Here is a 22,865-nt window from a genome sequence, read left to right on the forward strand (position 1 = left end):
ACTCGTGTGACTGCGTAAATGGTACCTGTACCCTGCTGACCTCTGTCCAATTAACGCCATAAGGAAGATATTTAGTTTTTTTGGGAAGGGGTGGGGAGTGGGTAACTGGCAGCAGCAAATCTGTATGATTGTGTGCGGATTTCTCCGCAATTTTCTGCAGATTGGCTGTAAAATATATCTTGAGCAAACCAGACCCATGTTAACAATTCCATTTATTTCATGCCCATGCAATTAATGAAAGTTGAAATCTCTTGCTCTATAGATCATTTTCATCTCATCCACCCTGTGACATCCCGAGCTCCCCCAAGCCACAAGTCCGCTGTCTGTCCCACTTGCCCTGCCCCAGCTCATCGCCATCTGTAATAAAGCGGCTCACTTGTTCGTGCCTCCTTTTCTCCTCCACCGTCTTTCCCATCATTCTCTTTGGTTGTTTCATGTCGCCAAGTGTCTCCGACCACCGACTCATTGCCATCTCTCCACCTGCTCTGGAGTCATCGCTACATATTGACTTGCCCTTCTGCTGCCCATGTGTCTCCATCCAGGGGTGAGGATGAGGAGGAGGAGGTTGTCCATCAGTTTTGCTGCCCTGCCTCTGAGTGCAGCAGTCCGTCCTCTAGGTAACATGGAGAGATTCGGCCCTGCGCCCCACTCCCCCTGGACTTCTGCCATCTTCCCCCTTCCTGTCCTCTGGATCACGGGTCACTGTAGAGCGTTGGCTGCTCCGTACGTCGAATGGTGGTCTTCAGAGGACTCGATACGGACCTCGTGCTTCTACGTGGATGCAGTACTGATGACTTTCTCCAGGGGGAGCCACTTGCCGAGTGACCAATCCCATCATTGTCTGACCTCTTTGTGCCTCCTGCTTCAACACACCATCACCGACAAGAGTTAGCCGTTAGTCTGTCCAGAGAAACGCACAGACGACCCGAACACGCGCTACCCAACCTTCTATTTGTCCGGGTCGGGACTGGTCGTAACCCTGTGACAAGACCTTTGCTGCATTGTCCCCTCTTCTCTTCTCTCGGGGGGGGCCGCAAGGAGCTCATCCTGCTGTGAAACCAAATGGTGTGCGGTATATTTTGTGATTTTTCTTTCCCGTAAGACTTCCCCTCGTGTTGCAGAGGTCTGCTACTCTGCGTAATTCCTATGCAGTAACATGGGGGGAGGCTACCTGCAGACCAAGCCTTGTGTGCATGAATCTCCAGCAACCTAATAGCCTATGTTAAAAAGAAAAAAAGACCCCTTTCTACGGGCCCCTCACCCGCCATCTTGTCTGTGTGACCCTTATATTGCCTGTCTGCGTGGTCCCTGAAACCCCCTGTCATCTATGTCTGTGACTCCGATGTGTCCTTTTGTCTAGCCCTTGTGTTTTCCATTGTGACCCTCCAAATACTGAGATCCTCCTCTACCGCCATCGTGTCTGTGATGTCTATATGTCTTCCCCTCCACCTCCGTCACCCACACCCTCTTGCACCTCCATTTTTACTTGCACTGTGTGTCCCACAAAGCTTCCGGTTGCTTGCTAATACTCTAAGGCTGATTTCTTCCCCCAGATCTCCAGTGCTTTATTTTTGGACTCCCTAAGCTTTCCTGTCTCTGTTGTCTTCCCCCCTTCCCTCTACCCTTCCAATTCTACCCTCTGTAAATAGCTATTTATGGTACTTCTCCTCCAAAAGAACACTTTAAAATAAAAAGCTGCTCAGATCTAAATAAAGACTATTGAAAGCTGCCTGGACTCTTTGCTCCTCATTCACATTTTCTTTATTTTTTTTTCTTTGCAAAAAGTTGCAGTGTTTCTCCACCAGGAGGCGCCATCATATCATTTTACTTGAGCAATGCTAGCTGCTTGCTTGGTTAGCAATTGAGTCAAGATGGTCTGCCGATAGGTCATCATCGATTTTATTGGTATGAAACTACGGCGAAAGCAATCTGTAATCAGGATTAACATCAGGTAATAAGATGGCCACAAAAGTCCATAATTGATTACGATTTTTGGAAATTGTTTATTCATAGCCTCACTTGAGCATGGTCTACTAATTTTAAGTCTGAGCTAATGTTACCCCCCGATGGTGCCACTTTGCAGTAAAATGGATCACAGTTAACAGGAGCAGATCGGACATATCACAAAATGGCTCGTACCAATCTATTCCGGTGCTAAATTTGAAGTCTCTGAGCTCTACGGTACTAATTTTGTCTTTGGAGATCGCATGGCTGCATTCTTGATTCTAGGGGTGTCCACATACTCTTTTGGACACTTGGAGTGCTTTACATATCTATGATCGACTCAGAATTTCAGTCTGAAGGCAAAATGGAAGCAACAGATATGCAATTGGTCTTTGGAGCTCTGCATCTCTGAAGGACTCGCCCCCGAGGATAGCATGATTGCGTAAAGCTTCATATTCTATGCCCATCTGTCAGCATTGGTAATATATTTCATAGATGTATGTCTGTCTTCTGAATACCGGTAGAGCACGGTACTTTTTTTTTTTTTTTACCTGGGAAATACTATACACTAAACTACTAATAAATAAACTACTAATACTATAAATAAATAAACTACTAATACTATATATACTAAACTATATACCATTGTGGTATATAGTTTAACACTGGGGAACTGATTGCTGATTTCAGCTTAAGAACCGAAGATGCCCATATCGTTCGTGCAGGTGAGTAGAAGTCTTTTTTTTTTTTTTTTTCTGCTGAAAGCAAAACATACCAATGGTGACATCTGAGGGGATCTCAAGTTTGAAATTGCTTTAATACATTATTTTTGGGGCTCTAATGAGTTTCACCAGGGTCATGTGCATCATTTCCCTGCCCATAGTTGCTCAGACCTGATCTAAACCATCACACGTTGGCTAGGAATGTTATTAGTAGGTACAATATTATCACCTAATTGTTTCCATGGATAATTCCATTTATGGTTGTGAACCTTGTCATTAGTTGATTGATTAAATAGACTCCTACCAATTAATCAATGGATGCAGCCAGGAGAGGAGACTCTTCTCCAGGCCCTGGGTACCATATCCCTGTTAAAAAAAAAAAAAAATCGTGTTATTCTTACCTTCCTTCGTTCCCCGGAGCGTTCCCACACCTCAGCGATACTCCTGGCAAGTCCCGTTCCTAGCGATGCGTTACGACAATGACCTGTGATGACGTAGCGGTCTCGCGAGATGCTACGTGACGTAATCTGGGGTCATTGTCGCAAGGCATCACTGGGAACGGGACTTGCCAGGAGTATCACTGAGGCGTGGGAACGCTGCGGAGGACGCCGGAATGTGAGAATATCACGACTTTTTTTTTTAAATTATTTTTAACTTTATATCTTTTTACTACTGATGCTGCATAGGCAGCCTCAATAGTAAAAAGTTGGTCACACTTGTCAAACACTGTTTGACGAGTGTGATCATCCTGTCAATCAGTTTCCAAGCAATGCTACAGATCGCTTGGAAAACGCTAGCAATTCTGCAAGCTAATTACGCTTGCAAAACACTAGTTTTTTGCAGGCATTTCTCATGTGGATTTCCCGCAAATTTCCTGTGGCACGGAGTTGTGGCTTTGCCGCGGAAATTCCGCACATGTGCACATAGCCTTAATCTCCTGCTGATAAAACACTTATTAGGCTGTGTGCTGTAGTTTCAGTATAACAAGTGACACATTGCTGGAATCAGGGATGAATGTATTGAGCGGTCTCTGGACAGAGCCACAGAGGGTGAGCTGTTAAGAGAAGCAATGTATCCGAGGCAGCACCAGCTGTGAACCCTCTGGGAGGGATGGACTGATGAAGATGGCCACTAGCTGTCGAAATGCGTTGTAGAATAAAGGAACACTTTTGCAATACTCCTTAGCGTTCCTCTGTCCGCGTTTATTTGCACCTTGTACATTGCTGGAATCAGGTGCTCTGCCTCTACATCATGTTGCTCTTGAATTACATAGCAAAAACCTGCTTGCAACTTGCATTTAAAGGCTGTCTTGATAAGAATATGCCATCATGTATCAATTGGCTCCTCTGCCAGGACAGCCTGGTTAAAAGGTCGACTGTTGACTATATTGGGAGCTTCTCTTAGGGCTTCTGAGAGCTGACTGGACTTGGCCTGGCATTGTGCTTCCCCAGTGCCACTGCTGATCCATTCATGCCATTGTTGACAATCTGAGCCCCAACCCTGTACCCTGATGGCATAAACTGACAAGCAAGCGTCCCATGTGTATCAGCCCTGAGCTACATCTGAACTGTGACAGCTCTTAACCCGAGACCCCCTGGATTATCCTGCTCCTCGGGGACTTCCTTGTGGAATCTGCTGTATCCTGTGATTCGGCATAATGGCACACAGACAGACTCCTGCCAAGTGAGGTCATGAAACCACCTGTTAAGAGGCAGCGAATTACGTATATGTGGTTACGAATCTAGAATAACACCATGGGGTGTAAAAGGGCAAGGCATTCCTGTCACCCAGTACGGCGTGCCCAGGATGGTATGTGTACAGGGAGTGTCCAAATGCATATCCTCTTATAAATCCAGTTACTGGGAATGATAGGTGGCGCCTAACATGCCCATCTAGCCCCCACAATGGCCATTTCCCAGTCTTTGTGAACCTTCCTGCACTGGATCTCATTTTCAGTCGTTAAAAGCCGAAAGGACAACTTATACAATTTGTACTGTCCGCCATATTGGTTGTCACACAACTTTTCTGTGCAGATTGGCACACCAGTTTACACACCTTTTTCATAGGATGCGCTACGTGGTCTACAAGACTCCCCACACTAGCTGACCGACCATAAGAAAGAACAATACTCCCCTGGACTGTTTCACCAAAAACCAAAGGAGCCTTGGAACTGCTGAATAATAACTTAGTTATTCCCCGTCTTCATAGATGGGTATTGTCGGATAGAGCTTACAGATACAAGCAATTTTTCAATTTGCTGCTTATTAAAATTTTCAGCCGTTCTTGAGATATTAACACTTTTCTTTTGTTTTTCTCTCGTTGCCTGGGAGACCAACCACTGCTGCTAGACAGCAAATTTAATTGATCTTGTAAGCTGTGTTTTGAAACTGGAGCATGCCATTCCCTCCTAATCCCGGCCAGGTTCAGCACAGCGTTTACATGCTAGACAGCAGCGGTGGTCGGTTTCCTAGGAAACGAACTGTAAACAAAAGAAAATTGTTAAAATCTCAAGATTGACTGCAAATTTTAATAAGCCACAAAGGACTAGCTGACAGTATCCACCTGTGGAGATGGGAATAACCCCTTAAAAGGAAACTCTGCAAGCGCCTATATAACCGTACTGCTACTTTGACTTTAAGGCTACATGATGACTTCAAGTACTGTGACAAACACATTAGTGTGATTTGTCTTTTGACTCGTTGCTTCACCTGCTTCCCCCCCCCCCCCTGTCTACACAAGAAGAAAGGGGGGGAGCAGGTGAATAAGCCCCGCCCAGCAGACCGAACAGCGGCAGTTTACATACATCTGAACCGATATAAAAAAGGTATTTATGCATGAAAGGTGCGGGGTCAGGGGGAAGCAAAAGTACTAAGAGAATCCTTATGTGACACACAATTGAATGATATCATTATATGATATCTCAAAAAAGGGGTGACAGATTCCCTTTAAGGAAGTCTAGATGTACAGTCTACTGCCATGGACTGCTGACAGATGGGAGATAAGGGAAGGCATACCTGCGGCTAGGTGTGTGTGCCACAATGGTATGTGCACAGGGAGTGTCTTGCAGATTTATTTTTAGAGGCTGCTTTTTATTTTTTACTTTTTTTTTTCTATAGCCTTGAAAAAGGAAAACTACACTTATGTAAATTGACTTATTATGTCAAGGTTCGAAAAGTATCGACCGCAAATGTCAAGGGCCTTTTACCTGCTTGGTCTATATAGGTTGTTTCCTTCAGAGAAAGCCCAGAATGTCGTACAATGCCTGACATTTTCACATAAACTTCGGGTCACTGAAATGTAAGGGAAAACCCATCCACCATGATCTTCTGACGCTGCGCGGGCCTGCAGACCCCGCCTCCCGCCGCTGCGCGGGCCTGCAGACCCAGCCTCCCACCACTGATGTCTGCTTTTCCTTTCACCGGAGGAAAGAAGACACTGATTTCTGTGGGTAACATTGGTTCTTTTTGGTAATGTTTTTGTGCCTGAGTGTATATTGGTGTGGAGGAAGCCAGGGTACGGAGCTGTGTAATAGACATGAAGCCCCAGAGCCCTATTGTGCGGGTTTAGGGTCCTCTATGACTGCACTACTTCATAATGTCTGTTTGGATAGTCCTTGTAGCTGAAGCCCAGCGGCTCTGGATGGTTGCACACAATCCATCATCTGTGTACAGTTATGGCCAAAAGTTTTGAGAATGACACAAATATTAATTTTTACAAAGTCTACTGCTTCATTTTTTCTAATGGCAATTTGCATATACTCCAGAATGTTATAAAGAGTGATCAGCTTAACAGCAATTACTTGCAAAGTCAATATTTGCCTAGAAAATGAACTTTATCCCCCAAAACACATTTCAACATCATTGAAGCCCTGCCTTAAAAGGACCAGCTAACATCGTTTCAGTGATTGCTCCATTAACACAGGTGTGGGTGTTGATGAGGACAGGGCTGGAGATCAATCTGTCATGATTAAGTAAGAATGACACCACTGGACACTTTAAAAGGAAGCTGGTGCTTGGCATCATTGTTTCTCTTCTGTTAACCATGGTTATCTCTAAAGAAACACGTGCAGTCATCATTGCACTGCACAAAAATGGCCTAGCAGGGAAGAGTATCACAGCTAGAAAGATTGCACCTCAGTCAACAATCTATCGCATCATCAAGAACTCAAGGAGAGAGGTTCCCTTGTTGCCAAAAAGGCTCCAGGGTGCCCAAGAAAGACCAGCAAGCGCCAGGACCGTCTCTTAAGTGTTTCAGCTGCGGGATCGGGCTACCAGCAGTGCAGAGCTTGCTCAGGAATGGCAGCAGGCTGGTGTGAGTGCATCTGCACGCACTGTGAGGCGGAGACTCTTGGAGCAAGGCCTGGTCTCAAGGAGGGCAGCAAAGAAGCCACTTCTCTCCAGAAAAAACATCATGGACAGACTGTTATTCTGCAAGAGGTACAGGGAGTGGACTGCTGAGGACTGGGGTAAGGTCATTTTCTCTGATGAATCCCCTTTTCGATTGTTTGGGACATCTGGAAAACGGCTTATTCGGAGAAGACGAGGTGAGCGCTACCACCAGTCTTGTCTCATGCCAACTGTCAAGCATCCTGAAACCATTCATGTGTGGGGTTGCTTCTCAGCCAAGGGAATGGGCTCTCTCTCAGTCTTGCCTAAAAACACAGCCATGAATAAAGAATGGTACCAGAATGTCCTCCGAGAGCAACTTCTCCCAACCGTCCAAGAGCAGTTTGGCGATTAACAATGCCTTTTTCAACATGATGGAGCACCTTGCCATAAAGCAAAGGTGATAACTAAATGGCTCAGGGAACAAAACATAGAGATTTTGGGACCATGGCCTGGAAACTCCCCAGATCTTAATCCCATTGAGAATTTGTGGTCAATCATCAAGAGACGGGTGGACAAACAAAAACCTTCAAATTCAGACAAAATAAAAGCATTGATTTTGCAAGAATGGACTGCTATCAGTCAGGATTTGATCCAGAAGTTGATTGAGAGCATGCCAGGGAGAATTGCAGAGGTCCTGAAGAAGAAGGGTCAACACTGCAAATATTGACTTGCTGCATTAACTCATTCTAACTGTCAATATAACCTTTTGTTACTCATAATATTGTTGCAATTATATTTCTGTATGTGATAAAAACATCTGACAAACACACACAAAAACCAGAGGCCAGCAGATCATGTGAAAATATAATATTTGAGTCATTCTCAAAACTTTTGGCCATGACTGTAGAATCTAATATCATAGCTGCCAACATTTCCCGTGACGCTGAAGTCCTGCCTCCAACCCGCCCATCCCTCCTGAAAACGCCCACTTTTTGGCGGCCCGCGAGTCTTAAGACGGTCAGCAACTAAGCACTTTGCTTAATCTGTCTTGCAACACGCAGTTTTTATACTTCACAGTAGTGCTTTTTTTTTTTTTTTTTGGGTACTCTTACTTCCTGTCCTTTCAGAGTTGTCAACAGGCTCATTATCATCAGAGGCAGGATACAAAGCCGTAGAACACCTCTATGCACAGGTGATAACACAGGATACACCAATTGTAATAAGCGATGTCACAGCTCTCTTCCATTCACAATGACCTCTGCACACACTCAATAGATGCTTCAGCACAAAATATAGGGTCTGATCATTTTACATTTGTGGTTTCCTGAAACTGCAGACTTTGTATGTAAAGGGAAGCTATTATCAGAACATGACCTAATTTATATAATATATATCCGCACATATACTCTATTAAAAATAAAAAATAACAAATCTTGTAATTTTCATATGACCAATGTAACTTTTTTTGATTTTTAAACTTCCGGTTGTTTCAGAAAACCATATATGCACGTTGGCAGCAATAGGCCAACTCTGATCCTATCTTTATATTAAAGCGTCTAATGAGCGTTTGCAAAGTTCATCTAGAGGAGGAGCAGGTGAGCTGTGGCAGCCTATTGTGATTTGTGGATCCTGTGTTATCAGCTGTGTATAGAGAGGAAGACCTGTCATTGTAATCCTGTGTCTGATGAGGAGACTGCTGAAAACTCGTCCTGAAAGGACAGTAAGTATGAATCTAAAAAAACAACCTCTCTGGCCTCCAGTGTCGTCAAATCCAAAATGTCTCATTTTTATTTTAAGTTAGGATTGTGATGTAGAAAAATTCAAAAAATTATTTTTTAATCTCAAATCTGATTTAAGCAATAATAAGTCATTTTCTAATGATGCTTGGCAGAACCGGTTTTGGCAGCCGAGACTTCACTGCCTGGAATGAAAGTTATTGATTGGTGTCTGTGCAGTGGCGAGGAGCGTGGTCACCGCTGCTTTATTCATTTCAAGGAATCTCAAGGTGACCCTGTTATCTTTACCATATCTACCATCGGGGCATATTACCCTGTTGACGGGGACGTCACTGAGCACATTTATCTGTCGCTTTTTGTCCCTGAATATCATTTCAGATTTATCAAAAAAGGCTGCTTTTCTGACCCCATATTTGATGCGTTTTAGACCTATTTTGTGTTATTGGGCATGACCTTCTTGATATGGGTGTAACCCCAACAGATGTAAGCGTGGCCTAATATGTGGCACTACCAACCAAAAAATGCTGCAAAATTTTGGTACTTATTTTGGGGAAAGTCAAACCAAATCATAAACTTTATGGTCTTAAAATGAATCCGATTCATCAAATAGCCTAAACCGCTGTGATCAATCTGGCAAATTTTAAGACTGATGATAAGTTACCCCAACTAATTGGCTTAGTTTTTATGCCCACCACAAAGCAATAAGAATAGTATTGTGCCCACAGTAATAGTTTATTCCATTTGTGCCTCCTTGAAGTTAATAGTGCCCCCATCAAAGTAGTAGTGCCCCATTAGTGCCTTCAGCTAAGTAGTAGTGCTCCCTTTGTGCCTTAAGCATAGTAGTAGTGCCCCCCTTTGTGCCTCCAGCATAGTAGTGTGCCCCCTTTGTTCCTCCAGCAGAGTAGGAGTGCCCCCTTTTTGCCTCCAGAAGAGTAGTAATGCCCTCCTTTGTGCCTCCAGCAGAGTAGTAGTGCCTCCTTTGTGCCTCCAGCAAAGTAGTAGTAGCCTCTAGCAAAGTAGTAGTGCCCCTTTTTTGACTCCCACAATATAATTATACTGCATTTGTGACCCGACACAGAAATAGTGATCAATTATAGTATCCACCGCCTTACTAATGGCCACCTAACACTGACCCCTTGTCGAGCAGTGTAGCTCTTTGAGCTCGATGCCGATACAGCTCAATGAGGTTAATGCAGGACATCAGGTCAAAGGGCCAAAAGTCTCTTGGGATTGTACCCCGGATGCCCCGTGATGGTAACATCACTGGCATGTCCTTTAGCACTGTCCAGTGTCGGTCAGTTATTATCGGCGTGAGAAGAATGATCACTCTGTTGCAATTTCCATGAGGAACAATGGAGACTGAACCCAGAACACAACACAAAGCTTTAAAACTAAGGTGCGCACCGATAATATTATTTTAGTGCCATTTATTCCATGGCGCTTTACATGTGAGGGGTATACCTAAAAGTACAGTAGGAATCTTAAACAATACAAGTTACGTATGGTACAGGATGAGAGAGGACCCTGCCCGCGAGGGCTCACAATCTTGAATTTTTCTTTAAAAATATTGTAACTTAGTAACAGTCAGGAGCGCGGAGCGGTCCTCCTTATAATGGCTCCCGCCTTGCTGCCCGCTATAGGGATAGGAAACGATTCGATGCTTTGTTTGGCCTGAATTTTATTTTCCCTCTACCTGTAGATCAACGCAGCTTTCTCTCCTCCAATTCGCGGATTACAATTTTTTCCTTTATTTGTAATTTTTTCCTTTGTTTGTCCGCCAAACAGATAAACCCGCAGCATAACAAACACAGACGCCTCACTATTGACTTCATTGACCCGCGTGTGGTCATTAAACGCTGATGTTTGCTGTGTGCGCCATGGTTGGCGTGAGCCCTGTCTGACAGCGTGCCAGGGAGGTTATAAGCCATTGTGGTCACATTCTTCCCAAGGTACATAAATAAACAGGAAACCATAGGAATGTCATTGTTTCTGTGCCAGTGTGGCGGGCATCGCCTCTGACCTCCTTTCTGTACGTATAATTACACTTCTCGTCGCGTGCTGATGTCTCGCTCCATTGTCTTCCTGGTGATCTCTGCCTCATTTCTTTTCCATGCGTAAGCCTTCATTTACAGTGGGTAAGGAAAGTATTCAGACCCCTTTACATTTTTCACTTTTTGTTACATTGCAGCCATTTGGTAAATTCAAGAAAGTTCATTTTTATTCTCATTAATGTACTCTCTGCACCCCATCTTGACTGAAAAAAAAACAAATGTAGAAATGTTTGCAAATTTATTAAAAAAGAAAAACAAATAACAAATGGTCATAAGTATTCAGACCCTTTGCTCAGTCAGACACATTTAAGTCACATGCTGTCCATTTCCTTGTGATCCTCCTTGAGATGGTTGTACTCCTTCATTGGAGTCCAGCTGTGTTTAATTAAACTGATAGGACTTGATTTGGAAAGGCACACACCTGTCTATATAAGACCTCACAGCTCACAGTGCATATCAGACCAAATGAGAATCATGAGGTGAAAGGAACAGGCCAAGGAGCTCAGAGACAGAATTGTGGCAAGGCACAGATCTGGCCAAGGTTACAAAAGAGTTTCTGCTGTACTCAAGGTTCCTAAGAGCACGGTGACCTCCATAATCCTTAAATGGAAGAAGTTTGTGACCCCCAGAAGACTTCCTAGACCTGTCCATCCAGCCAAACTGAGCAATCGTGGGAGAAGAGCCTTGGTGTGAGAGGAAAAGAAGAAACCCAAGATCACTGTGGCTGAGCTCCACAGATTCAGTAGGGAGATGGGAGAAAGTTCCACAAAGTCAACTATCCCTGCAGCCCTCCACCAGTCGGGCCTTTAAGGCAGAGTGGCCTGATGGAAGCCTCTCCTCAATGCCAGACATATGAAAGCCCGCATAGAGTTTGCTAAAAAACACATGAAGGACTCACAGACTATGAGAAATAAGCTTCTCTGGTCTAATGAGAGGAACTTAGAACTTTTTGGTGATAATTCTAAGCGGTATGTGTGGAGAAAACCAGGCACTGCTCATCATCTGCCTGATACAATCCCAACAGTGAAACATGGTGGTGGCAGCATCATGCTATGGGGGTGCTTTTCAGCTGCAGGGACAGGACGACTGGTTGCCATTGAAGGAAACATGAATGCGGCCAAGTACAGAGATATCCTGGATTAAAACCTCTTCCAGAGTGCTCTGGACCTCAGACTTGGCTGAAGTTTCACCTTCCAACAAGACAATGACCCTAAGCACACAGCTAAAATAGCAAAGGAGTGGCTTCAGAACAACTCTGTGACCTTTCTTGACTAGCCCAGCCAAAGCCCTGACCTAAACCCAATTGAGCATCTCTGGAGAGACCTGAAAATGGCTGTCCACCAACGTTCACCATCCAACCTGACGGAACTGGAGAGGATCTGCAAGGAAGAATGGCAGAGGATCCCCAAATCCAGGTGTGAAAAACTTGTTGCATCATTTCCAAGAAGACTCATGGCTGTACTAGCACAAAAGGGTGCTTCTACTCAATACTGAGCAAAGGGTCTGAATACTTATGACCATGTGATATTTCAGTTTTTCTTTTTTAATAAATTTGCAAAAAATTCTACATTTCTGACTTTTTTTCAGTCAATATGGGGTGCAGAGTGTACATTACTGAGGAAAAAAAAAAACTTGTTTTGAATTTACCAAATGGATGCAATGAACCAAAGAGTGAAAAATTTAAAGGGGTCTGAATACTTTTCGTACCCATTGTAAATGAAAGATTAAGCTTGGAATAGAAAATGACACTTTTTTAAAAAAAAAAAAAATAACAAACAATGTTGATTATTGAAAATTACTTGCCAACATGATTTTGCATTTCTGTGCTATGATGTCGATACCGCTGGCTTTCAGTCACAGGAGCACACGGCTGGAGCAGCTACTGCCACCGCTCACTATTCTGTAAACACACCTCTGCGCTTTGGCAGCTCGCTCTGCACAGATATACTGCACCACGAGTTGTCAATCAAAGTGTTGGGGCGTGCTTACATATAGTGAGTGGTGGCTGTAGCCTCTATGACTGAAAGCTGGCGGTTCCTGGGAGGAATAAAGATCTTGCTCTCCCTGTAGGCATGCTTTCAGTGGGGCTGCCAGACACCATTGTAACACTCTTAAACCAATGTTTGCAGGATAATAGTGTTTTGAGGACAGTGATTGACAGCGGCATCTAAGTGGTTAAACGGCAGCGATCAGAAGCCAGCAGTGTTGCTGTGACCTGCAGTTATGTCACAGTGCATGAAGGCGTTGATGGCAGCGCAGCTTCTCCATTACGTGGGGCCGTGAAGGATGGGTGCACAATTCTGCAATGAATATGCAATTATCAAGCAGAAAATCCGTTGCGACTTCTATGCAGCGTCTTTTTTGGCAGCCGCAACTCAGCAAGCAGAGATCTTATAGCCATGACAGATTCTTCCCGAGCGAATATTGAACTCATTAGTCAGAGTATGATCTGCGAAAACCGAACCCCTCTGCTTCTGCCATCACAGTAGGATGGCACCCAGTGTTTGCCATGGGTATGTTGAAGTGCCCTCTAAGCTCATGGCAAACATTTGTTTTGGGCATTTCTTGCGTATGTCAGTGTTTGTTCTCCAGAGGTTGTCGTAATTTATTAGGATTTATTCTGCTCATACTCCTGAGGCGCTGTGTTGCCAACAGCTCCCAGTGCCAGTAGAGCTGCCAAGGCATCGCCTGGCACATTATTTGCCGTGCCCACTTGGCAGCCCGGAGGCTGCACATAGCATCCACGGGGAGTGAATGGCTCTTTGAGAGCTCAGTCCCAGGGATGACGGGCGGCCTTCATATCGGAGGGAAGACTCTTCACGTGCACATCAAGGAGCGACGGGCAGCATTCGGTGGTGAAGACGGCGACTAATGGCTGGTGTCATGTGGCCTGCGATGTAGAAGGCGAGGCTGGCACCACAGAGGGCTGCAAGAGTGGCATATTACCGCCGGAACATGTTGGCCACCCTACATGAAGGGAATGGATACCACCTTGTGTACAGTTTAGAACCTGCCTGATCTGGTCCGCAGGGCCCAATTCATTAAAGTCCCTATTTATTTTTTTTGCGCCAAATTCTTAGTGGTTAAGTGGTTTATGAATTTTATGCAGAATCAAACTTTTTTTTCTTTACCTTTTTGTGACTTCCCAGCGCAAAAAAAAAGCATCTTCTGCAAAATTAAAAAAAAAACAAAAAAAACCCGGACGTATGTAAAATCACTTGTTCGGGTGACTGAAGTTCGCATGCAGAAAAACGTGACCTTTTTTTTTTTTTTTTTTTGAAAATGGTAACTGAAGTATCATCCTAAAAGATGTGGGAGCATGAAAACAAACCGTACAGAAGAAAAAACGGGCAAATAAATATAAAGGTCGCTTTTCTAAAAGCCACAAAAAAAGACAAAAAAGACACAACGGCAATAATGAAATGGACACTCAGTGGGTTTAGTCTGGTGTTATGAGCGCTCAAGCTCCTGGGCCGCTGGCACATCCAAGATGTCAAGTTGAGTTAAAGGGTTTGGGACTTTTCTTTTGGGATAAAAAAAAATATTTTTGTAATTGGTTTTCATTAAAAATGTAGCTCCGCTCGCCTTCTGAAGCCTCTGCGTTAAGCCTCATTTGTGACGTCCGTTTTTCACAGATTTAACTCCGACCTAGTAAGGTCTATGGGGCTGTTTGTATCCGGTTATTTTTGTTTTTTTGCATACTGAGTTATCTACTCAGAATTACGGCAACATGTCCGGCGATATTGAACAGAGTGCCCAAAATCGGAATGGGTAAACTGATATTCCATCAGTGAGCTCGTTCTGATAGTCGAAAATAGGAAGGTTTACCTTTTATGTCTTTTTCTGAGCTTCTCTCAGACCGTATCTGAATGTGCAGAGAAAATAAAAGCCTCTAAAAGGCCAACAAACGGTGCAAAATTTTTTAATGAAACCCAAATTGCAAAAACAATTTTGAGCCCCAATTACATGCCTTTAATGAAAATAAATTTCCAGTGGTAGAAAGAAAAAAACAAGTTGCCTTGAAATCTATTGCAGGTGAGTCACGTGCAAAATCATTGGAAACCTTTGCGACTGCCTCCGTGCCGGTGTTGGATCACAGGTCGGTTTGTGACTGCAAAATGATTATTCCTTGAAGCGTATGCCCTTGTAGCCCTCAACGTAGGACCTTTTACATGTGCATTTGTTAAGAATGACCTGCTGGTCAGTCCGCTACCACATCATCCAAAACCTGCCTTATGTTAAAATGTCTAGGCATAAGAATAATTTGTTTGGGTATTTACCCCTACGGATTGGCGCAGGATCAGCAACTGTGCCGTCCGGACATGTGAGGAGCTTTTGCTGGTAGTGATCATCTCTTGGCTCACTGTCAGTCCTGACAACCCCTATCTTGTACATCGCTGCTGCTGTTGTCAGTGTGATCTGGTGTGTCCAGGTTACTTGCATATTTCCGGCATTTTGCTGTCTGCATTGTCTGCTATTTATAACTTATTGTTTGTATCACGGAGGACTTCAGGCAGAAGTGTATTGTCCCTTCACAGGATGTGACCCCGGGGCCACCTCGTCCCTTGTCCCTGATCTATCACTATACCTGAATTTACATTTATCACTTGTCTTACTTAGATGAGAGGTGTAAACAGGAGTTGATCTGCAGTACCTGGCAGTGGCCACAATGTGATGGAGCGCTGCTGTTCCAGTATGTACACTGGTTTTACATCTGACTGTCAGAGCTGGTAACAGCTGATCGATGGGGGTGTCGGACCACTACCAATTTTATTTTGATGGCCTGTCCGAAGGATCGATATCATAGTAGTGGAGAACTACAACATTGTTTTCCGAAGTTAAAACCAACCAATGCAGGAGGAGGCGCTCCGGCCTCTTCATGGCCCCGGCATCCTCTTGTCTCTTGGACGCTGAACAGCACTGATGGGGTGTGGATTGGCTTAAACTGGAACTGTGTTCTTCCTTATAATTGTTTTTCTGTAAGAATGAGCTCTTTATTGCTAGAAAAGCAGAAATAGACACTGATATAACCGATTAAAGGGAATCTGTCAGTAGGCTCAGCCCTTGTGAGTCATCTATATTCGAATGCCGGTCATAGAAAGTTGGCTAAAATTACACCTTGATATCTGTGATGCGATATAAATTCACATTTTTCTTAATATGTAAATGAGCTGTTAAGATCTGTGGGCCGGACATAGATCTTCCCGATCATCTGCCTCCAGAACGTGTTGTAAATGAATAGAGGAATTGCCAGTGTGAGGGTTCAGTTTAACAAGACCAGCAATGTTGACTCCGGTTTTGATGAGGGGGCTATCTGGAGTCACACTTGTGATTCAACCCAGTGCCTCCCACGTGCACCTCGCCACAAATCTTACTCCAGTCTGGGATTGGAGTAAGATTTGTGGCGTAAGTAACACTGCCACTAGATATGAATTTGCCACCTCATCTTGCACCAAAATTTTGCATTTTTTTCAAATGTTTTTCTTTTTTTATGCCACAATTGTGGCCAAATTCTGGTTTTGACAATCGTCTAAGTGGCTGGCAGTAAAGGGGTTTTTCCAGCGACAATGACTTATCAGTGGGGGGGCACCAGATAAAGGGTCTCGCGTCCATCCAGTAAGTCCTTGTCTTGGAGGTGTTTGACCGGAGCGGTGATCATGCATGAACCCCACCCTCTCCAGGTACTGATGGAAACAGCCAAATCTTTCTGGAATTTCACCCATCTCATCTTGTGAGGCTGCTGCACATGAGACTTTCAAGTTCCCTGATATTTTTGGTGCAGTTAAAGCTGATCTACCTGCATACAACCCATCGTGATTATAATACCCACCCCATGTTGGGGACACAGCCTTCGTTTCGCCTGTACGGGTAGTCAGAGGGTAATCCTTTCAGGTCATTATCTCGTGTAAGTGATGAATCTTGGTGACTGAGTTGTGCCACATGGGGAAGTGCAGTAAAACAGTGCGGCATTGTTCCTGCACAATGCTTGGAAGAATTGTATCACTGAGACATGTTCACGTGCCGGCAGCTGAGTGTCACGTTGTGCTTCTCTCAGATACAATGAGTTGTCGAGGCCTGGAGCTGCTGTGACACATCCCCGCACATCAGCCCGCTCCCGTCTAGCAGTGCCGGATCTGTGCACTTGCCTTCAGCTCGTGGTTACAATGTCTCACCCTACGCTTTTTCGGTGCTTTGTCTCATCCTTTGAATAAAGCCAGAACCATTCTTAAAGGTGCGTGTTTATATCAGACAGCCCCATGTAAAAATACTCTATAAGGGCACGATGATGAAATTAGAAGTTCCCTTTAAATGATACTCCACGCAGGACCACCTGCATCCATTGAGAACAACGGCCGCCCACTGATTTCAGTGGGAGTTGTGTAATTTTTTTTTCTTGGAGATCTGAGCTGTTTTATTGCAGGGGTTTCTCGCCAATACTAAATACAGGGTCTTGAGATAGGAGAAAACGTTCAAAGCTGCGACCACTTAGTGCAATTCTGGTGCTGATCCCCCTCCTTCTACCTTACCTCTGGGGGACCATGCCTGCCAACAGCCATTTTTGTCACCTTGCTTTCCCAAAAATAAGTAAACCAAAATATATCGTAATGAAATGGACAAGGTCAACTCAGTATTTACTGATATATATTTTTTTTAGGGACTCGTTTTGGGGTAACTGAAAATGGTCAGACAGCCCCTTGTATCAATCCCTATTATGGCTCAAGAAAATGGACATGAAGTATATACACACTCCCTTAGGCTCCATATTAAAGGGGCTTTCCAGGCATATGTTGATGAGTATCCCTAGGATCGGTGTGGCGGTCCAGCACGCTGAAGCCCCCCTAATAAGTTGATGACACTGATCCGAGGTGCAATTCACAGCCCTGTTTAGTGCGTAACGGTTGCTGCCGGGTGCTGCAGAACAGCCTTTATCCATCTGGATCATCAGTATGATATGATGTTAATCCCTTTAATTTATATTCCAACCTATATGCAATGCTTATAGAGAAGCATAACCCATTTATATATGGGATCCATGATCTTATTATTTGCATAGATTACATACAGATGAACAGTAAAGGCCCTATATACCCCTGGGCCAGTCCTATTCCAGCTCTGAGAACCAGTGCTCATTAATTGCGTAGTTTATCAGACTGCTAGCTAGTTGTTGGGGGCCGATCAATGAGAATTGTTTGTGGAAATGGTATATACCCCCTTGTATATACCGAAATCCCAAATAGATATGTATGTAGGACCTGCAAAGCCATGCTAGAGGATCGTACAATATCTTATGCACCATAACTATCCTCAAAACAAACCATCAATAACCTTAAGAACCCTGTACACAGGTATATTTTTCCTAAAAAAAAAAAAAAAAAAAAAAATCACAAGTTTAGTATAAAGGATTCTGAGTGTGACATTGCCCCTAGTAATATGGCGAGCCGTCCTTAAATCTACAGGGGACTGACCGCACAGCGTGTTGTGCATGCTATATTTTGGGCAGGTGCACTCCCCACCCCCTCCTCAGACGGTGCAGCTTTCACTAGGAGATGCAGGTCTCAGCTGGTGGCAGTGTGACAGCCAGCAGGAAGGGAAAGCATAGCCGGGTAGGGCTGGAGAACAGGAAGAGCGGGCAGAGCACACAGCAGTCTCGTGCTCACATGGAGGCACTATGGTGGGGATTCACAACTTTTTCAGTAGCTGTCAATGCAGCTGTTATTTCCTATGGCTCCTGCTGCGCCGCCTGTCTGCACGGTATGTTGTATTCCTGACCTTTATTCCTCTGTCTGACCTTCCTGTCACTTCCTATGCTGGATCACTATTTGTTTCTGTACCTCCCATTACTACTGAAACCCTTCATGTCTTCCCCGCACTCCTTTGTGAGTCTCTGCACACTTTTTACTTTGTTGTAGTTCTTTCTCAGCAGCCCTCAGAACTTTTCTCTTATACTTTAGCTTGTCGTAGATATAGTGATTTATCTGCTGTATCATTGACTAAATTATGGCTGTTGTCCACTTGCTCTTCCAAATCTCATCAGTAGTGTCAGATGACACCCATTGCATCACCCCCTCTCCGATTTTCATTTCTGTAGCCATATTGGAGATACATTTCTTGGAATACCGTGATCTTTTATCACTTTGAAGATATGCATCATAAATGGAACAGAGTTTGTTAAAACACTCTTTTAGTCCAAATCACATATCTATGTACAAACAGAGGGACTGCGATGGGGACGTATCTTGCCCCCAGTTTTTCAGATTTTTCAGGGGAGATTTTAAGCCACAATATATAGGTGGTCCTTTTTAGTTTTAGTCTCCTTTATAATGTTAATATACTTATTTGCTATGTGTTTTTTTAGCTAATACTTTCAGAGCCAGGCTTTATCCTCTACTTGAGTGATGTTTACTCAAAAACGATGTGAAGTTGGCCAAACACTGTGATGACAGTTGTCGCCAAATAGTGAACACCTCCTTTTTGGAAGGGATGCTTATTGGTCGCCAAATCTTTCACCTCACTCACTGCTTTTTAATTTTCGCTCTACTAGTTTGCTTTCTGTTATCAGCATGGTGAAATTTAATTATGGAGGGTTTGACTTTAGCACCAGTGGCCGAGTAGGTGTCATTGTGACTTGTAGGGACAATTTTAAACATTTGTAATGCCATAAAGACAAACAAGACCCATAATTAGAAACTGCTGGAGGCTCCCCAAGTAATACAGGATGTATTGAGAAAGCAAACTAAAGAGACTCTATAGTGACATGCTATGTAAAGAGTGAAGATTTAGGGTTCACGTGGCTTTCGTTTAAGTCCATCCCATTTATGCTGTGTATTGGGTGATCAGTATGGGTCTTGGCAGATATTTTAGTAAATTTCTTCCATTTTCAATTTCTGATTTTAAGGGTCCAATTGTACCTTCATTGTGGACTAATCACCTCACCCTGTATAGCCATGAAGGTCTCATGATTTTGGTTTGCTGCCATTGTTTTTTTTGTAGATGTCTCCTTTTTAGAGCAATTCACTCCCATTTTGGCATCACATGTCAGTCACATTTTGTCTCTTTTTGTCACTTTGAACAAATGCCAGACAGATACAATAAGGAAAAGCAAACAAGCACAGAGCTTCCCACTTTAAGGATTAGGGCATGCTGAATAGACCAAATAGCGATATGGGGAAGGGGGGTGCCTAGGTGTTCTTTTATCTAACAGTAATAGTAAACGAGCATGTATTAAAGACAGTGGAAGATTAGGCTATTCCTGTCCTCGGTGCTTCACGCTTCTTGTGTGCTCATGCCTGCAGAGTGTTTTGTTAGTGACGGGGCGGGTGCAGGTGACTCATACAGGTGTCGCCAATCACAAAAGTGATCCCATCCATTAGGGTTAAATAAAATAAATATTCAGTCCAAGACTTCCGATTGGTGGTATGATTTACCCCCTTTCCGTTCTATAATATTGTATTTAATAGACTAAGCGTAGATTACAAAGTAGCCCACATCCCCCAACATCTCGGAGTGTTTGGGCATTATGATTATTTATGTTTATTTTCCGCTACAGATTTACAGGAAGAAAATTTGCAGTATATTGCAGAATCAGCAAAGTGGACGCGTTTTAATGAAATCACTGCTACACGCAATGCAAAAAAAAAATCCGCAGTGTAAATTGACTGATTGCGTGGAGTGTACATTTTATAGAATGTTTCTTTTCTGCTGCATTGGTAATTGAAATCTGCAGTACTTCTCTAAAATTTGTAGCAGAAAGTGCACTTTGGTCCTGTTTTTGCTGTATTTGAATTTAGTGCAAAATCTGCAGGAGCAAATAAAAATTGACACTTTTTTTTGCTGCTCTTGGTTTTAGCTCAAAATCTGAAGCAGAAAAAAGTAAATTTGATGCTTTTTTGCTGCTATAGATTTTACTGAAAAATATGCACAAGAAAATTAGGCCTCTTTCACACTTCCGTTTTTTACAATCAGTCACAATCCGCCAGGTTTTGAAAAAAAACGGATCCTCAAATTTTTTTTGAGGATCCGTTTTTTTTCCCATTGACTTGCATTAATGGCGGATTGTGACGGATTGCTTTCCGTTGCATCCGTTTTTTGTGAGGATCCGCCAAAAGTTGTTGTCCGTCACCATCCTCAAAAATTTCAAAACGGAGCTTGTAACGTTTTTTTCTCTGGCGGATCCTGCAAACACTGATTTAACCCGAATTTCTTTCTGGGTGCCGGACAAAAAAAAAAAATTCTCTCTCTCTCTCTCTCTCTCTCTCTCTCTCTCTCTCTCTCTCTCTCTCTCTCTCTCTCTCTCTCTCTCTCTCTCTCTCTCTCTCTCTCTCTCTTTCTTTCTCTCTCTTTCTTTCTCTCTCTCTCTTTCCCTCTTTCCCTCTTTCCCTCTTTCCCTCTTTCCCTCTTTCCCTCTTTCCCTCTTTCCCTCTTCCCGGCCAGCGATTCCTTTAAATTTCTTCATTTTCGGGATCCGTCTAAAAACGGATCCTGTGCCATCCGTTCACATCAGTTGAGAACGGATCCGCTTGTCCGCCTTTTTGGCGGATTATAACTGATGCAAAAAACTGAAGTGTGAAAGAGGCCTTACATTTTTGTTTTTTGTGCTGCTGGTTTTCCGGCAGAGTATGTGGCAGATAATTAAATTTGGTGGTTTTTGCTTTTTCTTTGCAAAATCTGCAGCAGAAAATGAGCTTTGGTTCAGTTTTTGCCGCTGTTGATTTTAGCTGTTGATTTTTAGTCTGTGTGCACACGATGCGGATATGCAGCGGATTCGCAGCGGATTTTTCCGCGCAGAAACGCTGCATATCCGCATTGTGATGTACAGTAGCATAGAACTCAATGAAGAAAAAAAAAAACCGCTGTGCAGACGTTGCGGATTTTTCCGCGCGGTTTTCCTGCGGTACAAAATCCGCAGCATGTTACTACTTTTGTGCGGTTTTCCATCTCTACTGTCTCCAAATCCGCAGGGGAGAATCTGCAGTGGAAAACCGCACAAAAACCGCAAGAAATCCGCAGGAAAAATGCAGGTCATTTGACCTGCGGATTTCTTCAATTCTGCGCGGAAAAATCCGCAGGGCCAAAAAGTCCGTATGCACTCAGCCTTTCAGCAAAATTGGCAGCTGAAAATGCTCTTTAGTGGTGTTTCTCTTCTTTTTTTTCTCTACTGTTAATTTTATTGCAAAATTTGCTGCTTTTTTGGCTGTTGATTTTTCTGTAAAATCTGGAAAATCAAATTACAGGCTGATCCAACTTCAGTGGAAATGCCACAAGACAAGGAAATGATGCTCAGAATTGTGTGTGGCCTCCATGTGCCTGTTTGACCTCCCTACGACACCTGGGCATGCTCCTGATGAATCGGCGGATGTTGTCATAAGGGATCTCCTCCCAGACCTGAACTAAAGCATCGGCCAACTACTGGACAGTCTGTGGTGCAATGTGATGTTGGTGGATGGAGCAAGACATGATGTCCCAGATGTGCTCAGTCGGATTCAGGTCTGAGGAACGGGCGGGCCAGTCCATAGCGTCAATGCCTTCATCTTGCAGGAACTGCTGACACACTCGAGCCACATGAGGTCTGGCATTGTCCTGCATTAGGAGGAACCCAGTTCCAACCACACCACCATATGGTCTCCCAAGGGGTCTGAGGATCTCATCTCAGAACCTAATGGCAGTCAGGCTACCTCTGGTGAGCACATGGAGGGCTGAGCGGCCCTCCAAAGAAATGCCAACCCACACCATTACTGACCCACTGCCAAACCGGTCATGCTGAAGGATGTTTCAGGCAGCAGATCGCTCTCCACGGCGTCTCCAGACTGTCACGTGCTCAGTGTGAACCTGCTTTCATCTGTGAAGAGCACAGAGGGTGCCAGTGGCGAATTTGCCAATCCTCGTGTTATGTGGCAAATGCCAAGCGTCTTGCACAGTGTTGAGCTGCAAGCACAACACCCATCTGTGGACGTCGAGCCCTCAGACCAACCCTCATGGAGTCTGTGTCTATCTGTTTGTGCAGACACATGCATATTTGTGGCCTGCTGGAGGTCATTTTTCAGGGCTCTGGCAGTGCTCCTCCTGTTCCTCTTTGCACAAAGGCTG

At 44.0% G+C, this 22,865-nt stretch overlaps 1 protein-coding gene across 12 annotated transcripts in view; it reads left to right on the forward strand.

Moving 5' to 3' along the window:
• Positions 1-22,865, forward strand: part of IQSEC2 (IQ motif and Sec7 domain ArfGEF 2) — a 201,730-nt gene that overhangs the window by 106,295 nt on the left and 72,570 nt on the right. Inside the window, exon 1 of one of the 12 annotated variants that reach the window (XM_073590953.1) lies at positions 18,436-18,533. The exons of the other annotated variants lie outside the window; for them this stretch is intronic. Within the exon in view, the coding sequence (XP_073447054.1) occupies positions 18,451-18,533 (83 nt within the window). The 5' untranslated portion in view covers positions 18,436-18,450. Of the gene's footprint in view, positions 1-18,435; positions 18,534-22,865 lie in introns of those variants that run through there. 12 annotated transcript variants of the gene reach the window in all.

This window comes from Dendrobates tinctorius, unplaced genomic scaffold, assembly GCF_039654945.1.
Source record: "Dendrobates tinctorius isolate UK_male_01 unplaced genomic scaffold, ASM3965494v1 ptg000120l, whole genome shotgun sequence".
In the NCBI taxonomy this organism is placed as follows: Eukaryota; Metazoa; Chordata; class Amphibia; order Anura; family Dendrobatidae; genus Dendrobates; species Dendrobates tinctorius.